At 42.8% G+C, this 21,428-nt stretch overlaps 1 protein-coding gene across 3 annotated transcripts; it reads left to right on the top strand.

The window, feature by feature from the left end:
- The first annotated feature begins 3,059 nt into the window (after positions 1-3,059).
- Positions 3,060-15,613, top strand: hsd3b7.S (hydroxy-delta-5-steroid dehydrogenase, 3 beta- and steroid delta-isomerase 7 S homeolog). Of its 3 annotated transcripts, NM_001092120.1 has the most exon segments (8): positions 3,133-3,159; positions 7,072-7,228; positions 10,499-10,654; positions 11,853-11,961; positions 12,265-12,364; positions 12,484-12,646; positions 12,819-13,302; positions 13,333-15,613. In NM_001092120.1, coding segments are annotated over 6 exon segments (1,143 nt in total). In that variant the 5' UTR covers positions 3,133-3,159; the 3' UTR covers positions 13,277-13,302; positions 13,333-15,613.
- Positions 15,614-21,428: the final 5,815 nt, after the last annotated feature.

The raw sequence follows: 21,428 nt of genomic DNA on the forward strand, positions 1-21,428 counted from the left end.
ACATTAACACACACATTACACACACATTACTCACACACAACATTACACACACATTACACACACAACATTACACACCATTACACACACATTTACACACAATACACACACACTTACACATACACATTACACACACACATTACACACACATTCACACACATTACACCACACCATTACACACACACATTACACACACATTACACACATTACACACACAACTACAATTCACACATTAACACCATTACACACACACATTACATACACATTAACACACACACACATTACACACACTTACACACACATTACACACACACATTACACACACACACATTACACACACATTACACACAACACATTACACCACATTACACCAATTACATACACATTCACACACACATTACACACACATTACACACACATTACACACACACATTACACACACATTACACACACATTACACACACATTACACACACACATTGCCTGTAGCTCAGGGCTTTGGGATCTGTGATGAGGCAGAATCACACACATGTACAAGCGGTGGGACTTCTGCACACGTAGGTACAACATTACATAGTGATGGCGAGTATTGACTTATTGACGTCTATTGTGATATTGTCTTCTCCATTGCTCTGGCTTTACTCATTGACCTTCCCTTTATCTGCTGCTCCAGCCCTCGCCTGCTTCATGTTGTCAGTGGTGTTTCCCAGACTCGGACTTGTCTGTCTATTATTTGTCTTACTGTTTGCTTTGCCTCCACTCAGTCTCAGGTGCTTGTGGGTCTTAACTCATCACTTCACCCACCTGCCTCCTTACTATAATCAATTTACACATCTGCCATACGACTAATACTATTAGTATGTACAATGTCTATGTATCTATAGTAGTAACACTATTGCTCATCAAAGCATTTACTGGGGAAATGGCAGGGAACATGAAGGCTTGTACATTCTATCCTCTGCACTTATCATATACATATATATATATATATCATGCAATCTGTGTTGAAAAGTAGGATCTAGAAGACCAATCGCCTATTCATCTTTAATTAAAAAGAAACCTGTATCCAATATACTTTAACGTGTACCGTTTTTATAAGAAACCTGACTGTATGCAGTGAAATTCCCCCTTCGTTTTACTTGCTCTGACAGCTGTGGATAGGAAACCTCAGACGATCCCTAACTGCTCTGCAGGGAAACAATCTTACTTTCAAACCCCACCTTACTTCCCAGAACTCGAGCAGCTTTGTTTGTTTCCCTGTAACAACTTTGTAGAGATTTGTATCCATAGACCCAGTGCAGTCTGTATATTCTGATTATTAATCAGTCTTGCTGTATCGGCTTCCGGCAGATATTATTTGACTTGTGCTGTGTTGATCATTTATGTCGATCCCTAAGCTTAACCTCCCACCTGAAGCCCAGATCACACTGAGCATGTGCATAGTCTTGGTCTTGCAAAGATGTTTAACAAAGTGACAAGATGACAGCCCCCTGTGACAACTTTAAAAGCATAAATTTGTCATTTGTTTAATTAGGCTTGTGGTTCAGTAAGTTCATGTTATGTTTAGTATACACAATTCCGCATTTCTAGCATTATTCTATTTTACACTTTAGTTCCCCTTTAAGGTGCTTTTATTTTGAACATGGCGTTTCGAGCAAGAGCTCTTTCTTAACAATTGAGCTCTTGATCTGAACATGTTGTGTTCAAAATAAAAGCACCTTAACTTTTGCAGCTACGACCTGCGTTTGACCATTTATTACCACACTTTGTTTCGCTGTATATAATAATAATAATATAATAATATAATCAGAGGGCAGGTCACAGCACTTCCTGGTACTTTAGTCGGTTTAATGAGGTTAAATGAGCTTCATCCGCACGTTTTTTCATTGACCACAATGTGCCATTCATGATAACTCTATCTGCTATTGTTTTTGGCTGGCAGCAATATGAGAGGGCACATATATGTACAACAGCCTCTGTTCTCTCTGTGTCTGTCTCTGTGCTTCTCTCTCTGTCTCTGTGTCTATCTCTGCGCTTGTCTCTCTGTCTCTATATCTGTGCTTCTCTCTCTGTCTCTGTGTCTGTCTCTGTCTCTGTGTCTGTCTCTGTGTCTGTCTCTGTGCTTCTCTCTCTGTCTCTGTGTCTATCTCTGTCTCTATCTCTGTGCTTGTCTCTCTGTCTCTGTGTCTGTCTCTGTGCTTGTCTCTCTGTCTCTGTGTCTATCTCTGTGCTTGTCTCTCTGTCTCAGTGTCTATCTCTGTCTCTATCTCTGTGCTTGTCTCTCTGTCTCTGTGTCTGTCTCTGTGCTTGTCAATCTGTCTCTGTGCTTCTCTCTCTGTCTCAGTGTCTATCTCTGTCTCTATCTCTATGTTTCTCTCTCTGTCTCTCTGTGTCTGTTTCTGTCTCTATTTCTGTGCTTGTCTCTCTGTCTTTATCTCTGTCTCTATCTCTGCGCTTGTCTCTCGGTCTGTCTCTGCGCTTGTCTCTCTGTCTCTGTGTCTATCTCTGTGATTGTCTCTCTGTCTCTATCTCTGTGCTTCTCTCTCTGTCTCTCTGTGTCTGTGTCTGTCTCTATCTCTGTGCTTGTTTCTCTGTCTCTATGCAGTCAGGGGCCCCAGACAGGCCAGTGCAAAAAGAAGAAGAGAGATAATAATATCAGAGGTAGGTAAGCATACCTCCCAACATTTTGGAAGTAAAAAGAGGGACACAATTTTTTTTTCCGCACTTAGCGCAGCAATTTTTTGACCACACCCCTTTCTGTGGCCACACCCCCCTAATTACCATGTTTGTTTTACAATATTTGGCAGGTTATGAAAGTTTGAAAATATTTCTCCTTATCTAAACTGTGTTTTTGTGTCTCAAAATTGTTACAAAGTATCTTATTTGCACCTGTTAGCTGTTCTGGGCTCTCTGCTAAAAGCCAATTAAGTGAGAAACTTTGTTTTTTTTTTCTGGCTGTTCAGTGCAGAGAAAAGAGGGACATTCCAGTACAAATCAGGGACTGCGGGTTGAGCTGTCAAAAGAGGGACTGTCCCTCCAAAAAAGGGACAGTTGGGAGGTATGGGTAAGAGCTAAGCTCGGCCCCCTCTCTCCTTCTATTTCCTCCCCCAGAGCAGCAGAGCTCAGAGCTTGATCAGCAGCCACACGCAGAACAAGCATCAAGGTGAGTTCCCCTTTAACCCTGTACGTGTCATTCCATGGGGACCCCCCAGCACTGGTTAACACTTGGGGGGCTGCATGTGTCTGTACCTTTGGGGGTTGTGAGACTGCCTTATAATCTTGTAGCATTTAGGTGTCTTGCAAAAAGATAATTGTAAATATTTGCAGGCAACAGAGCTTGCACTCTATCCATGCTCATATACTGCTCAGTCACTGTATTGGCTGGCCTCCTATTCACAGCTCTACATACATTCTTATCTACAGAATTCAGGTGTCTGTGCATCTGTCTGTTAGTCTCTCTGTCTGTCTGTTTCTCTCTGTCGCCTGTGCAGGAATGTGTGAAACGTAGCTATGGCATCTATTATGCAGAAACCCATTATCTAGAAATAGAAATATTTACTTACAGTTATACAGGGGCTGGGTGTTTACCCAGGGGTTTTGCCCAAGGGCCAGAGAATGGAGAGGGTCAGTGACCCACCTTGGGTGTATTCTTCCAACTGTCACTGCTTTTTCCTATTGCAGCACTGCAACTCCCTGTTGGGGAGGATTTAAAGGGCAACTAAATAGAAATTATCCCTAAGTGTGAAATCTCACTGGGCAGAACACGGGCACTTCTATGTGTCTGAAGGGTTTGCAGCATGTAGAGCAGTAGAGCGAGGCTCGTGTAAATATGTCGTAGTTTAGGCATCTCTTTAATGACATGAATCTCAATAGCAAAGTACAGTGTTACCTGCCGCTCCTGGACCTTGTTTGTTTGTACTGGCACATTGCCACTGATTGAAGGAGAATTCTGGGAGTTGTAGTTTAGCAAGAACCAAGGTGACCCAGTTTAAACATTCTGCACGTGCAAATCAGTGTTAAGTAACTGCACCTCTGCAGCCCCTGCCTCTATTTATCTTGTTATTCATTAACCTTCTGTGTCTATATTAGCATTGCTCCCTCTGTTTTATGCCACACAGTCTACTGTATATACAGTATGAGGGCTCTGTAATGCCATCTTATTAACAGGTATCACACAGAACCCCTCAGTGACTTCTAATATCCTTATCATTTACAGTAGGGGGTACATTATCCCTTATAATACATGAGTGATACTCAGAGTTCCCTGTATAACTCAGCCTGCAGCCTTGTGTCTTTATATGGTCACAGAACAACCCCTCAGTGACTTCTAATATCCTTATCATTTACAGTAGGGGGTACATTATCCCTTATAATACATGAGTGATACTCAGAGTTCCCTGTATAACTCAGCCTGCAGCCTTGTGCCTTTATATGGTCACAGAACAACCCCTCAGTGACTTCTAATATCCTTATCATTTACAGTAGGGGGTACATTATCCCTTATAATACATGAGTGATACTCAGAGTTCCCTGTATAACTCAGCCTGCAGCCTTGTGCCTTTATATGGTCACAGAACAACCCCTCAGTGACTTCTAATATCCTTATCATTTACAGTAGGGGGTACATTATCCCTTATAATACATGAGTGATACTCAGAGTTCCCTGTATAACTCAGCCTGCAGCCTTGTGCCTTTATATGGTCACAGAACAACCCCTCAGTGACTTCTAATATCCTTATCATTTACAGTAGGGGGTACATTATCCCTTATAATACATGAGTGATACTCAGAGTTCCCTGTATAACTCAGCCTGCAGCCTTGTGCCTTTATATGGTCACAGAACAACCCCTCAGTGACTTCTAATATCCTTATCATTTACAGTAGGGGGTACATTATCCCTTATAATACATGAGTGATACTCAGAGTTCCCTGTATAACTCAGCCTGCAGCCTTGTGTCTTTATATGGTCACAGAACAACCCCTCAGTGACTTCTAATATCCTTATTATTTACAGTAGGGGGCACATTATCCCTTATAATACATGAGTGATACTCAGAGTTCCCTGTATAACTCAGCCTGCAGCCTTGTGCCTTTATATGGTCACAGACCCCCTCAGTGACTTCTAATATCCTTATCATTTACAGTAGGGGGTACATTATCCCTTATAATACATGAGTGATACTCAGAGTTCCCTGTATAACTCAGCCTGCAGCCTTGTGCCTTTATATGGTCACAGAACAAACCCTCAGTGACTTCTAATATCCTTATCATTTACAGTAGGGGGTAGATTATTATAAATATAACTGTTAATGTTATACAGATAATTCCATTAAATAACATTGATGTTTCAGGGGAAGGGGGGCCCCGCTGTTGTTTCCGCTCGTTGCACCTGATTCCATTGACCTGGCAGTTGCACAGGATATTACACACAGGCCACATATCCTGTGAGGGTTACAGTGCAGGGTGGGGGTTACAATTGCTGAGTATTTCCCTGCAGTCTGTACCAGTGAAGGCGCATTTCCAGGAAAAGTGCCCCCAAGTCTCAGGGGCAGAAAGTGGGTCCCGGTGTGGAACAGCGAAGCAGGAGGGAAATCTCATGGTAATTCAGCCCTGAATTGCCTCTGCCCCCAGCTGATCTTATCAGTGTAATTACCTTCTCACAACTTAGCCCCCCCCCTCGTCTGTGAGTGGGTTCCAAGCTCAGCCCCAGGGTTATTATTATTCCCAGGGATGAGTGTAAAGGCTCCAGACTGGGGGCACCGGGGGCATCACTGCAGACTATACAGTCATTGGGCACAGACTTCTCTTTGTATAAGGAGTCAATACAGACAATGTGCAGTAAAGTAAAGGCTATTTGAGCCGGGGACTAGAGGACTGGTGCCCATACCTGTGTGTTATTGTTAACTGCTCATTTTCTCCTCTCCGCACAAACTGTCAGTTCCAACTGCTGATTTCTGCTCTATTCTAAAACTGCCGCCCCTCGCTAGCCCACCAACAGGCACCAACAGCCACACAGGGTCATTTGATTGACATTACCCATACCAAGGATTGCCATCTGTCACTTACTGAATGGCAACTGTCACTAGGGTTGCCACCTGGCCGGTATTTCACCAGCCAAGGCCGGTATTACAAATTTGTGATGACCAATCAAACTGCTCCGAGCCTGCCTCTGATCCACCCCAAACCTGGCCCTCTAGCTACAATACTTACCGATTCTACGCTCCTCGGCTCAGCCCGTCCCCTCAGTGGCATGGTCCCGCCCCTGTGACATCACTGTTCCGCCCCTTTACATCACGTTCCTCCCTCTCGTGGACCCACCTTAGCCAGTAAAGTTTTCCCAAAAAGGTGGCAACCCTAACTGTCATCCAAAATGCACCATGGCACAGTTTAGTCATAGGCCAAGGGAGATGTAGTGAGTGGGGGGGGGGCAGTGGGCAGGGCAGCCATCAGGGGGGGGATAGTTGTAGGGGGCCCAAGGGTAAGGGGGGCCCGGCCACGCCACACTTACTTGATTAGCCGCCCATCTTTCTGAGAGCTGCTGACTCCAGGAAGGCATGGAAGTTTAAGGGGCCCTGGCCACCAATTTTCTCATAATGTGGGGGGGGGGCTGGCTGCCAATTTTGGCCACCAATAATTTTTTTCTCATGTGGGGTCCTAGCCACCAATATTTTTTAATGGGGGGCCCTGACCAGTAATATCTTTTTAATTTTTATTAACATGTGGGAACCCTAGCCACCAATTTTTTTTTACTGTGTGGTGGGCGGACCTGTGGGGGGTGGGGAGTACGGACCTGTAGGTGGGGCTTGCTGTGGGTGCAGCCCAGGGGGCCCAGGAAACTTTTGTCGTATGGGGCCCTGAGATTTCTGATGGCGGTCCTGGCAGTGGGTGCTGTAGCCCTTAGAAAACAGCTTCCCAAACTCTGGGGGTGCCCAAAGCAGAGGTAACCAAACCCATGTTTGTAGCGGTGGGTACAGACTTCACTTTTGGGATCAGGAATATTCCATCCTGGAAAACAATCACCGTCACTGGATTCCTTTCTACTGCAGGTGATCATGACCCGCTTATTTCTCCGCAGATGACAGCAGGGAGTGGGCAGGTGTATGTGGTGACTGGCGGCTGCGGATTCCTGGGGTCCCACCTCGTGCGGATGTTGTTGGAACATGAAAAGAACATTAGTGAGATCAGAGTGTTTGACCTGCACTTGGACGAGTCGCTCAGAACACTCAGCAATGGTAAGTGGCTCTGCCAGGTCTCTGATATAGGGGACGGTTGTACCTAAAAGCCTCAATAACATCCTCATAAATGTACTTACTGATTCACACAATTCAGCCTTGTGCCTTTATATGGTCACAGAACAACCCCTCAGTGACTTCTAATATCCTTATCATTTACAGTAGGGGGTACATTATACATTATAATACATGAGTGATACTCAGAGTTCCCTGTATAACTCAGCCTTAAGCCTTGTGCCTTTATATGGTCACAGAACAACCCCTCAGTGACTTCTAATATCCTTATCATTTACAGTAGGGGGTACAATATCCCTTATAATACATGAGTGATACTCAGAGTTCCCTGTATAACTCAGCCTGCAGCCTTGTGACTTTATATGGTCACAGAACAACCCTTCAGTGACTTCTAATATCCTTATCATTTACAGTAGGGGGTACAATATCCCTTATAATACATGAGTGATACTCAGAGTTCCCTGTATAACTCAGCCTGCAGCCTTGTGCCTTTATATGGTCACAGAACAACCCCTCAGTGACTTCTAATATCCTTATCATTTACAGTAGGGGGTACATTATCCCTTATAATACATGAGTGATACTCAGAGTTCCCTGTATAACTCAGCCTGCAGCCTTGTGCCTTTATATGGTCACAGAACAACCCCTCAGTGACTTCTAATATCCTTATTATTTACAGTAGGGGGTACATTATCCCTTATAATACACGAGTGATACTCAGAGTTCCCTGTATAACTCAGCCTGCAGCTTTGTGCCTTTATATGGTCACAGAACAACCCCTCAGTGACTTCTAATATCCTTATCATTTACAGTAGGGGGTACATTATCCCTTATAATACTTGAGTGATACTCAGAGTTCCCTGTATAACTCAGCCTGCAGCCTTGTGCCTTTATATGGTCACAGAACAACTCCTCTGTGATTTTTTATATCCTTATCATTTTAGGAAACAAATTAGAAACCTTTCTCACATCTTTCCTAAGCAGAAGAACATCAGAGCAGCCTCTTTCTTTCTCCTGACAACTTCCTTGACTACTTGCTGGTCAGACTGGTGGGAAATTGACCAGCAGGTGGCGCTGTTGTAACAAAATTCATTCATATTAACAGTACATGTATCCCTTAATATCTTGGAATAAAAAAGGAATAAATAATGAATGTAAATGACAAAAGTGCTTAGAATAGCCCCCTCATCAATTTTAAATTCACTTATTTTAAAGGTTTACTTATCCTTTAACCCTTCAAATGATACCCCTTGTTTCTGACCCTGTCCCTGAGGTTTGTGCCAAGGTGCAAGTTGCACTATTAGTGCTGCTTCACTGACGGAAAGAGATGCCATTAATTCCTGACCTCATTGCTGGGAAGTCCCCAGGTTCCAGGATAAAAGAAGGGCACAGAGGGCAGTTAGCCTGGCACTCAGTCTATGGCTGCTCTCCCTGGCACTGCTCATACTGACTATTCTTAGAATCAAACTTAATAGGAAAACTGTCTGTATCGCTGTGTCTCATAGAGGATTTCTGTTATATCTGTAACTGTCACAGACTCTGCTGCTCCCCTGGGCACAGCACTATATAATAATATAAATACACAGCTTTATAATGAGGATCAGGATATACTGTATATATATAAAGATATTGTATAATTAAATGAAGAATAAAAACTTTCTTTAAACAGATCTGGGCCGACTGTGTGTGACAGAGACTGGGGAGGGTTGGGCTCAGTTCAGCAGCAGGAATTCAGAGTATTGGAAATTCAATGTGGCCCCCGTGCCCTTTGGCTGAACTAGGGGGGGGATTCCTATTGCATCTGTGATTTTTATCCCATTCATATAACTGACAATTATCCCCTGTTGGATGGAGAGACTCAGGTTTAACGCTTCAGTAAGGATTAATGGAAATCCCAGCAGTCACAACGCATCAGACTTTCCATTCCTTCCAGTTGGATTTGATATCTGAATATTAGCACTTACTCACTCTAATAGCTAGAATCTCAGGTGCCATAAAGCAGGACAGGACTGCTGCTTACAATGGGGATCAGATAGGATCTGTGCAGCCACTGGGACAGAATGCTCTGTTATACAGATAGCTAGAATCTCAGCTGCCATAAAGCAGGACAGGACTGCTGCTTACAATGGGGATCATATAGGATCTGTGCAGCCACTGGGACAGAATGTTCTGTTATACAGATAGCTAGAATCTCAGCTGCCATAAAGCAGGACAGGACTGCTGCTTACAATGGGGATCAGATAGGATCTGTGCAGCCACTGGGACAGAATGTTCTGTTATACAGATAGCTAGAATCTCAGCTGCCATAAAGCAGGACAGGACTGCTGCTTACAATGGGGATCAGATAGGATCTGTGCAGCCACTGGGACAGAATGTTCTGTTATACAGATAGCTAGAATCTCAGCTGCCATAAAGCAGGACAGGACTGCTGCTTACAATGGGGATCAGATAGGATCTGTGCAGCCACTGGGACAGAATGTTCTGTTATACAGATAGCTAGAATCTCAGCTGCCATAAAGCAGGACAGGACTGCTGCTTACAATGGGGATCAGATAGGATCTGTGCAGCCACTGAGACAGAATGTTCTGTTATACACATAGCTAGAATCTCAGCTGCCATAAAGCAGGGCAGGACTGTTGCTTTAAGGTAGGGCAGAGACCTAACACTATGAACCATACAATATAATTTACTGAACATTACTCATTGTTTTCAGGTATAAATACAAACAAAGGAAATATACTGCAACCTTTGTGACTATACTTTTTATAAAACACCCAGGGAAGGAATCTGGAATGATCCCAATGATAAACAATAGCAGCAGCATGAGATCCGTGTGTGTGTGTGGGGGGGGGGGGGGTAGGTTATGTATTTATGAGGCTGATCTCTAACAGGCTACAGTAAATGTCCAGTAAAGCTGGGGGGGGGGCGCCAATCAAATTAGAGATGAGAGTCTCTCTGTAGGGGCACCACATGGGGCAGAATGGGGCTGTAGAAGAAAGTTCCCCAGTCCCAACATATTGGCACCACTAATAGTTCAGCATTAGAGTGGGCAAGGAGGGACGCACGGCACCTGTTGGAAGGGCACTCGATTTCTATCATTCAACTAGACAATTCCACTGTATTCACCTCTGCTCCCTATATCCATGTTTAATCCTAAATTCTCCCCCCATGAAAGCCCTTTGGTTCTTTCATCTGATTCTGGCCAAGAAGAACAACGGACAACAGGAATTCTGACTCTCTCTGATGTCTCTTTAGACAGGGTGAGAGTGCGTCTGATCAGTGGAGACATCTCGCGATTGGCCGACGTGCAAGAGGCACTACACGGGAGTCACCTGGTTATACACACGGCCAGTCTCGTGGACGTCTGGGGCCGGGTGCCCGCCAGTAAAATCACTGAGGTCAATGTTACAGGTCAGTTATGCAATGCTCTGGGGGATTATCAGGAGACAGCAGGGGGCACATCTTCTGGCATCAACCCAGGGCCTCATCTCTAATTAGAAACCTCTCTGAAAGAAGAACATCAGAGCAGCCTCTTTCTTTCTCCTGACAACTTCCTTGACTACTTGGTGGTCAGACTGGTGGGAAACTGACCAGCAGGTGGCGCTGTTGTAACAAAATTCATTTATATTAACAGCACATGTATCCCTTAATATCTTGGAATAAAAACAAAACAAATAACAAATGTACATTGCAAAAGTGCTTAGAATAGCCCCCTCATCAATTTTACATTCACTTATTTTAAAGGTTTACTTCTCCTTTAAAGGGGTTGTTCACCTTCCAAACACTTTTTTCAGTTCAGTTGTTTTCAGATTGTTCTCCAGAAATAAAGACTTTTTTCAGTTACTCCCCATTATTTATTTTTTACTGTTTTTCGAAAATCTAAGTTTAAAATGGAATGTTGGTGTCTCTGGTGTTTGAGTCTGACAGCTCAGTAATCCAGGTGCAGACTCTGAACTGTTACAATTTTACAACATTTAGTTGATCCATTTAATTGATTGTCAGCAGCATCTCTGGAGTATTAGCAACTATTGTATCAATTCTAACAGCTGCCTGTAATGAAACTCAGGGATTCTGCTTACCAGGGACAAAGATAAGAAATGTATCAATTATAAACAGTTTACAGGGTCTGCGACCCTCCTCCCCACAGTTGAAGGTGTAAAAATTTTACACTTCAATATTAGAAAAACGGTGACACATAGAAAATAGAAAGTAATTGGAAATAGTCATTATTTCTGGTGATCTATCTGAAAACAACTAGTTGTTTAAAGGTGAACAACCCCTTTAATATTGTGGAAATATATAAATGAACGTAAATGAAAAAAGTTTTTAGAATAACACCCTCATCAATTTTACATTTACTTATTTTAAAGGGTTACTTATCCTTTAGCGCCTCCTAGGTTACACAGTGAGCCACAGGTAGGCTTTGTGATAATCAACATTTAAATATGTATCTAGCATGGAAGGGGTGAGGTGGTCCCTCAGGGACCAAACTGGATTGTAAGCTCTGTGGGGTAGAGACTTGCGCCCATACTGTTATAGCCATCACTAATAAGCATAACATTATTATTGGCCATAACCATATACTAACTATGCTTTGTGCTGTTTGCAGGGACGGAGAACGTGCTACAAGCGTGCAAGGAGGAAGGGGTGCAGTATCTGGTCTATACCAGTAGCATGGAGGTGGTGGGGCCAAACATCCACGGTGACCACTTCTACAGGTACGTAGGGACATATTAACAGGATCGCCTGCCCTTTCTTCTGCAGCACCTCCCTGGTATTGGGACATGAGTAGGGTCCATGTATTTTCCCCTTTTTAATAAGACAATCTAGACGTCTCACTTGAACCTAAGGTGCCCCTCCTGTAAGCTCCTTGTCCTAGTGCAACTGAAATTTGATCACGTGACTGCATGTGATTCTAAAGGAAGCCTGGCCTTTAGGTAAAGGGATTATTGCAATACTTGCTGCAGAAGTCTCTACATGGATACACAGCTCATCTTATGCAACTTTTATATATGTTCCAGGGGCAATGAAGATACAGAGTATAGAATATATCACAAAGAGCCGTACCCACTGAGCAAGGCCAAAGCTGAAAAGCTTGTGTTGGAAGCCAATGGGATAAAGGTAATGCACTTGATGACCACTGAGGGGCAGCATACCTTTACAGAATTGGTGGTAAACTGCCTTATTTGAAGGTGGGGCTTCTTACATGTCTTCTTGGTTTATTATTTTTTTGCCTGCAGATTAAAGGTGGGAAAATGCTTTACACCTGCTCCCTTCGTCCTACGGGGATCTACGGGGAGGGCCATGAGCTAATGAAGCAGTTCCACCGTCAGGGTCTGAGGACTGGTCGCTGTGTGTTTAGAGCTCTCTCTCCAGCCATAGAGCATGGACGTGTCTACGTAGGTAAGAACATCAGCAATGGTATATGTTACTGCTTGGGAGAGATATGGGGGCTTAGCTGAAGCAGAGCAAGAAACTTGCCCTGGCTCTATGGGGGCCCCGCAGAGAAGAAATAGTATGCAGTGATCCTTGGCTTCATTCAGTGAGTGTTAACAGGGTGTTCTCCTTCTTGCAGGTAACGTGGCCTGGATGCACCTCCTAGCAGCACGCCAACTGCAGATCCACCCATCCACCTTGGGCGGCCAGGTATACTTCTGTTATGACTCGTCTCCCTACAAAAGCTATGAAGACTTCAATATGGAGTTCTTATCAGCATGTGGTTTCAAAATTATTGGATCTCGCCCTCTTGTGCCATACTTTTTGCTTTACCTACTGGCCTTGCTGAATGTCCTCTTACAGTGGGTGCTACATGGATTTATTACCTATGCCCCCATCCTTAATCCCTACACTCTGGCAGTAGCAAGCACTACATTTACTGTCCAGACGGACAAGGCCGAGAAGCACTTTGGGTACCAGCCGTTGTATGCCTGGGAAGAAGCTAAAATGAGAACAATCACCTGGGTGAAGAGCTTGGAAGTGAGTGGGAAGGATCTAAAAGATGTGGATGAAAAGAGCAACTACTGTTGTAGCTGAGGGCAACACCAACTATGTGGATGTTGGCATGTGGATATAATATGTCCAACACCAAGCCATGTGGATATAATATGTCCAACACCAAGACATATGGATGTAATATGTCCAATACCAAGACATGTGGATATAATATGTCCAACACCAAGACATCTGGATATAATATGTCCAACACCAAGACATCTGGATATAATATGTCCAACACCAAGACATGTGAATATAATATGTCCAACACCAGGGCATGTGGATATAATATGTCCAACACCAAGACATATGGATGTTATATGTCCAATACCAAGACATGTGGATATTATATGTCCAACACCAAGACATGTGGATATTATATGTCAAACACCAAGGAGCTACATGGTCCACAAAAACACCACTAAGAATTTCATAACATCTCTACCCCAAGCGGAATAATCATTCCGCAACTCTTTCTGCACCCCAGAATGTCCCACATAGCTTTTCTGAGATTAAACACTTTCCTTTCTGATCTTTCTGATCTCAATGGAATGCATTGGACCATACCATTATCTCACTTCCTCCGACAGCTAAAAACGCAATTAGTGCTATAACAAAAATGCTGGTAACATTTACAAATATATACGCCAATTTTTAAGGATTTTGTTAGAACAAAGGCTTATTACGAAAATGTTGGGCCACTACAAATGTCTCCCGTCTGCAGGTCTTTGTAGGGCACCCAAACAAGACCTTGTGCAGTTTCAATGACTGTAGGCAAAGAGCTTTGACTTGACTTGAGTCTATCAACAGTATCTTGGGCTCTACCAAGCATTGGGGACAGTTGTGTATATATCGGTAAATGGTACAAGGTGGCATTTTCTCTCAAACCAACATGTAGCCCTCTAAGGAGCTGCATACTATACCTATGACTGCACATAGACTTATAAAGCTTTATGTAGCAAGTTGCAGTATTTCTATTTATAATCTGTGTAGGTAGCTAATGTGCAGTATTATTATTGCAGGATCTATCTATTGCCTTTAGCTGGCTTAACTTGCTATAAATACCTATTGCCCTTTAACTTGGGGCAGGGCCCATAGTCAAGAGACACAGCTGGACAAACAAAGGATAATCGAAACTTTTTGATTCTATTCAACTAGAGTGAAGGTTCAAAGACATAGCAGACCATTACAGATATCCCATTGATGTCACCAACAAGCCTATGATAATCCTGAGCTTAAACAAGGCTGAAGTGCTGCTTCTTCTGGACGCGCATGCTGTGCAATTACTATGCTATGCGTAATTTAGAGTAACGTCTACATTTCTACATTTCTATTTATACATCATAGCAAAGTTATTTAATTATATATTTAATTATCTATTTTTTATGTAGCATGGTTTCAAGGGACCTGAAACAACAGAATTAAGGACTAAAGAGTTCAATGTTGAAGTAGAATCTGGTTAGCAGATATAATCACATCAGTTGGACATGAGACTGGAGTAAATGAGAAGAGTGTAGAGTGCGAAGGTCTTTAGATTAAACCATATTGTTGGGATTGGAAGCAAGTTCTAATCAATGACAAACAAACAATAAGAGATATGCATGGGTCTGGGGTACTTTCCTTCTTATTAAACAAGAACCTCACTATCAACTGGTATCTAATACTGGTGGTATATTGAGATATATATGCAAGCTGAGTGGTGGGGAACATCCATAGTTTGTAGGTCTATAACAACTTAAAGGCCTCATGATGGACATTCCTTGACATCTTTGAAGCACAGTAGAAGAAGAAGAGGATGAAGATGTGGGAATGAGATGGGTAGAGACTAGGAAAGACACAGAAGCAAGTGAAGAGAGGACATTGTAGAAGAGATCAGAGAAGGTAGACATCATAAATGTTGACATTTTAGGGATATTTCAAAGTTCACAGATTCAGACCTGTTGACAGGACCAAATTGATCTCCTTTGCCATTGTATATATACACCAGGAATGTACCTTCCTCCCCTGAAGGGGGTAAAGATGCAATAAGCAGTTGTACAGGTGGGTTCTTGGCAAGGAACATGACACTGGATTGGTGTGGGTGGTGCACTGAATGCTTTCTGGTTTCCTTGACTGCCAGTCTGGTGGGCAGACAAAGATGGTGGTAGTGACCAGAATTCTGCCGTTATAATCTCCAGACCCCAAAGTCAGCTGACTGACCACCGCCAAGGTGATGACCACACGAATAGCCTTTTGTGTATGCCCTTGCAGACCTATTTATAAGGTATTTGGAGGGGAAAGGCAAATTAAATGAAGTCTCATAACTTACTCTGAGCTGTAATGAGCAGGCCAATATTTATGATATCTACAATTAAAAAAGTAATATTTTTATCGAAATGTGAATGTTTTGTGTTTATTTTGGGGCTGGGAGGCAGAAGGGAGTCTGGGTAGGTGCAGAGATGCCAGCTGGTAAGAGAGGCAGAGATGGGTCCAAAAAGAATGTGAGCGAGGGAGGTGTAAGAATTGTAAATATGCTGTATGGATAAGGGGTACAGATATATCCCTCAGGGAATATTAATAAACATACCAGTCATATTTCTTCTGGAGCACAGTGAAATTTTCATTCTAGGAAACCATCAGGCTAAACGTATGGGTAGATTTCCTGCATTGCAGCCAATGAGAGACATTTATTCACCATATGTGCCATTCACCTCCTAAAAGTACCACTGCGAGGTTGGAGCGTGTTGAACAGAAAATAAGTTGTGCAGTAAAACCCTTGAGTGCAGGGTCAGCTTTCATCTGCATCATTCGGACACATCTTTTCCGAGCACTTTGCCAGGTGATGGAATAGGAGACGCATGTTGGTGTGACTCACGGACTCCAGGAAAACATGGAAACTCTGCTGAATGGGATGGTTTGTGGTACACAGGGCGGGGGAGAGTCAGTACTTATGGAAGAATGCCCAGGGTGTGCGGCTGGAATACGCAGGGTGCACTGATATAGGGTGCAGAAATATAGAGGCTGTTTTTGTAGTCCTGCACCCTGCCGGGTTACGGTTCCTCCTCTTATCTACCTTATGCATAGTAATTTGCCTTCAATGGGGGGGGGGGGTGGACAGGTTTGATCAACGCACGTTCCATGGTCCCCAGTTTCATTTGTAGTTTAGGATTTGTACAAGTACAGACATTTCCCAAAACAGGGTTTTTAGTTACAAAGTTATGACCAGAATATTTGCTCCTATAACTTGTCTGATCTTAAAACTCCCTTCCCTAATGTATGTGATGAAAGAGCCTCATCTATTACCTGTACCCCATATATATCTAATGTGGTGGCTCCAACCATTATCTACCCATTGCAGCAGTGCTGGGGTCATAGGTTTGATTCCTACCAGAGCACTACCTGCAATGAGCTTGCACTTGTCCTTGTGTCTGTGTGGGGGTATTTCGCTTTCCTCTCACACTTTCCAAAACACACAGACAGGTCCTGATAAACGGACCCATGAATGTGATAGGCCAGGGCATTAAATTGTACTCCACTGGGGTAATGAATGATTTGTCATCTCTGTAAAGAGCTGCAGAATATATAAGATTATAATAAAGTAATAGTTCCCCTAGTTATATAATATAATAACCCCTTCCATATACAGTTGTGTTCAGAATAAAAGCAGTCTGACCTCACTAACCTGATTAATCACTGTTTTTAGTAGAAATTATATTTCTACATGGCAATAATTTACTAGTAGTTGTAGTAGAGTAATAGAAACCTAACAGTCATGACATGCTGCTGATTCTGTGTCATTGAATCATTCTTTCAGGCTTGTTCCAAATAATAAAAATAATAGCTTGTTCCAAAAAATCGCAGTGTGGGGTTCAATTAGTGAGCTCATTCATTCTGTGAAAAAATAGGAGTCAATTCGGGCCCTTATTTAAGGAAGGAAGGAGCAAATGTTGTGCTGCTGGTTATAGTGTATTTCTCTCTAAAACTCTCATTCTTATGCATTCAGTGTTCCCAATGCATGTGTGTGTATGGAAATAAAAGTTATTGTAAGGATTCTGAGCTTTACTTACTTTTTTAAACACACTACTATTATTTAAACACAACTGTATATATATATATATATATATATATATATATATATATATATATATATATATAGTCAACTACAAGAGGTCCTCTGCACTCAACCCATTATCAATATATTTAAGACAGACATTTTGTGCTACTGCTACTAAAAAATGCCTTACCCTTTAAACAACACAGGGATTGTTTGTCCATATATTACAATATATTTAAGCTGAACAACTACGTCAAAGTCATCCCATATCTGGCCAGTCCTACGCTCAATTTTCATCTGATTCATTAAGAATTCAATTGCTTAATTATACATTTTACAAAGGGACTAAGTTTTACCTGCAACTTACTAGCTGCTTTCAAAGTAAAACTCCCAAACTTGGCTGCCCTTTTATTAGACACCAGTGGGATCACCTGACTATATATATATATATATATATATATATATATATATATATATATATATATATATATATAAGTTTTAGCTCCATTCCGTAGCTATCTAATATATTAGGTTCATCCTATATACACAGGTATTTCAGATACAGCAGCTCCACCCCATGTTTATCCCCTGTAACCACTTCCCCACCTAATGTTCCAGCTCCAGACCTAAATAAAAGGAACTGCTCAGCCCATATCTCAGTACAAGGTCCCCAATAAGACAGATAGATTATCAGCTATCACATTGCCTGGATGAAGCCTGAGCTGTGCCACAAACAGCAAATTTGCATCTTATAACTGGCCCTTTCCTCCCTGAGAGCTGCAATTCAGTAGTCGCCTCACAGCACTGCAGCAGGTTTTACTGCAAAACAATGTGTGGCGTGTAGATATTAGTGCTGCCATATAGTGGCTGATGTGTGTACAACTGCTCGCCCATTATCTCAGACTTAATCCCTTCTATTACAATGCCATTTTGTGTTTTTACGCCTTTTATTTATACTGCGTTTAAGGTACAATAAGCTTTCTTATCTTTTATTGGTCATTAATTTCTGCTTTCTCTGGTGTGCTCATTGATAGTATATATGGGATTTTTGTCATTCAGCATTACAGGGCTGTGGTTATTGATCAGTGAGTGAGGAACAATGGATTCCTCCATGTGAGCACAACAGTGACAGCAGGAATATGCATGCAATATGAATATGGCTGGGTTCCATTAATCAGGCTGGATCTACACACTGGTGTTACTGTTGCAGTTGCTACTAAGTTTCAGCTGTGAGAATTTGTTTGGCTAAAGGTTGGTTTTGCCTCAGGCACAGAATGGACACCACATGAGTGTGGCATTGACACAACAGTACCACAATAACCAGTTGTCACTACATAAGCCTCTGGTGTTATCTGTTCCAAGTCCTGGGGGCAGAGTCGGACAGGAGTATTGGGGGACCACGGGACTGCGACCGCAAGGGCCCTCCTAGTAGTCACCAGGGGCCCCTTCGAACTAACAAACACCCCTCTCGTCTGTGCGCATGCCCAAACGCCGGCACATCATCTTATGGGCCGTTCAGAGGAGTGGAATCAATTTCAAACACATTCAGGTAACATGCACCTTGTTCTTTTCTTAATGATTTGGGTGCACCTCCCCCAGTCTCCATCCACAGTTATAGAAATCCCAGATGGGCAGCACATCAAAAACCCTTTATTTTCAGTAGCAGGGCAACATTCACATTTGGAGCCTGTCACGGCTCTTTATCAAGCTATCAAGTTCTGGGGAATGGGTCTGGGCCAGCAGGGGCCCATGAGGGCTAGGGCCCACTAGGTTTTTTCCCAGTATCCCGATGGCTGAACCTGCCTGGGGGGCACACACAATCCCATCAGCACCACTGAGTGACCAAATCCCACAACAAGCTGTTCCTTTGGGGACCTCACCAACTGAGAGGATAATTTGTGTGTATTGTCAGATATAGATGGATATTATAGATAGATGATAGAGAGACGAGAGAAATGACAGGGTTTAACTGAATTCACAAGGAAAATACAATAATCACAGGAGGGGCCATTAGAGGGAGTCTCCCCTCAGTTACCACAGGAATGGTTAGGCCCAGGAGTTATATAACAGAGCTGTCACTTCCTGTTTGGCCTTCTGAGGTAAATGTCCGGCGGCTGGATCTCAGTGCTTAGGTTATGACAAGCAGGGCAATGTTGGGATTAGCTAGTAGCAGGCTGCTAGTGTGTGTATAAGTTCGGTGCAGCAGTAAGAGGCAGTAACGCCATTGCATTTTTAAAAACGGGCAGGCGAGCGTAAATGATGCCCTGCTGAAAATAATGGAATACGCACTATAGCCATTCCCACTGGGCGTTTGTGATCCAACAATCACCATGAGACATCAGTATTTGCATTTTTTTTTTAGGAGAAACACCGATAGGCCATGGAAACGCCATATTATTCTCTATGGGATCGCAGGTTTGGAAATACATTTCACTGGAATACGTATTTACCATATGATGGCCAAATTCTCATCAGTTGGACTGTGCATATAAGTATTTGTGGCTTTACCTGCCGGTGACGTAATTAAGCTGACGTATTTTGCATGTAAATTGCTTTTCTGTTTGGCTTTTTTTCACAAAAGGAGAAGGAAAGGCATTTTACTTGGGGTGCCAAAAGTTAGGCACACCCAAGAGATTGTATCTACTTACCTGACACTCCAGGCCAGTGCACCTAAAAGCCCCAAAGGATGAAAACCCCAGCTGGTACCTTGCCTGTTACGGTTTCTGCAGCCAGCAGAGGGCAGGTAGCATCCTGAAGATTTGGTCTACGGAGCCCCAAGAAGGTTCCTAACAGCCACCAGTTGGTAAACTGTACCTCAGGGTGTCCCCCAGGAAAAAGGCAGAAGAAGAAACCCATTTGGTGCAGAGGGGACTGTCCCTGGTGGGCTTGACATATAAGAAGGGAAATGGAAGGGGCATTACTGTAACCAACTGGCGGGAAATGCTACAGCCGCCTGTGAGAAGTGAGATAAGCCATGGGATTAGCATTAAAAGATACGCCACCCGGAACTCCATGTTGTATACTTACTGAAATGCCCCTGTGGTATGGGCTATGTTCAAAACAAGGATCCAAGAACATAGGGTTAATATTAGAAATTCCAAGGATAATACACAGACTGACACTGTATCTGTGTCCAGATATTTTAATGCAATTGAGGTGGCGTGCGTAGGAAGAGATTGCTGCTGGTACAAGAGGGGGTGATACACTAAAAAGATTGTTACAGGCTGAAGGTAAATTAATTAAAAGTCTGAATACATGAATAATAATAAATGATTCAGCCTTAAAGGAGAACTAACCCCTAAAAATGAATGTGGCTAGACATGTCATATTTTATATAGTGAACTTATTGCACGAGGCTAAAGTTTGAGCTTGTCAATAGCAGCAATGATCCAGGACTTCAAACTTGTCACAGGGGGTCACCATCTTGGAAAGTGTCTGTGACACTCACATGCTCAGTGGGCTCTGATTGGCTGTTGAGAAGCTAAGCTTAGGGCTCGTCACTAATAATCCTTCAGAAAATGAGCTTCCCTGGCTGTAATATAAGCTGATGCTACAGGTTTGCTGATTATTAAATTCTGATGCTAATTGCACTGGTTTCTGTGCTGCCATGTAGTAATTATGTGTATTAATTACTAATCAGCCTTATATTGTGACATTTCTATTCTATGTGTACTGTATATTGTGAGTGGCTCCCTAAGCTCAGTAAGTGACAGCAGCACAGAGCATGTGAATCAGTGAATCAGCAGAAAAGAAGATGGGGAGCTACTGGGGCATCTTTGGAGACACAGATCTTTACTGCTAAAGGACTGTGGTTGCCTTGGGCTGGTACAGAAGCACAAAACATCAAGTACAACATTTCTACCTACTATTTTTTATGATACTGACCTTTTCATTTTTATTCTTGCAGGTCCTGAATAGAGAAAACACCAGCAACTCAGATGAATAAAGACAGTGGTAAGGCTAATACATGTTGCTCTACAGCTTTTATTTATTTATAGCAAGACTGACATTGGTAATTAATGTTTCGGTCCATAGTATTCGTTTTATGTTCAGTACTGGTTTGTCTTTTTTAATTGAATCTACATTTGTGGTAATCTATTCTTTTCCCTGCAGATTGGACACAAATGTGTTACTTTCACGGACAGTTAGGGTAAGGCC

Source organism: Xenopus laevis, chromosome 9_10S, assembly GCF_017654675.1.
Source record: "Xenopus laevis strain J_2021 chromosome 9_10S, Xenopus_laevis_v10.1, whole genome shotgun sequence".
In the NCBI taxonomy this organism is placed as follows: domain Eukaryota; kingdom Metazoa; phylum Chordata; class Amphibia; order Anura; family Pipidae; genus Xenopus; species Xenopus laevis.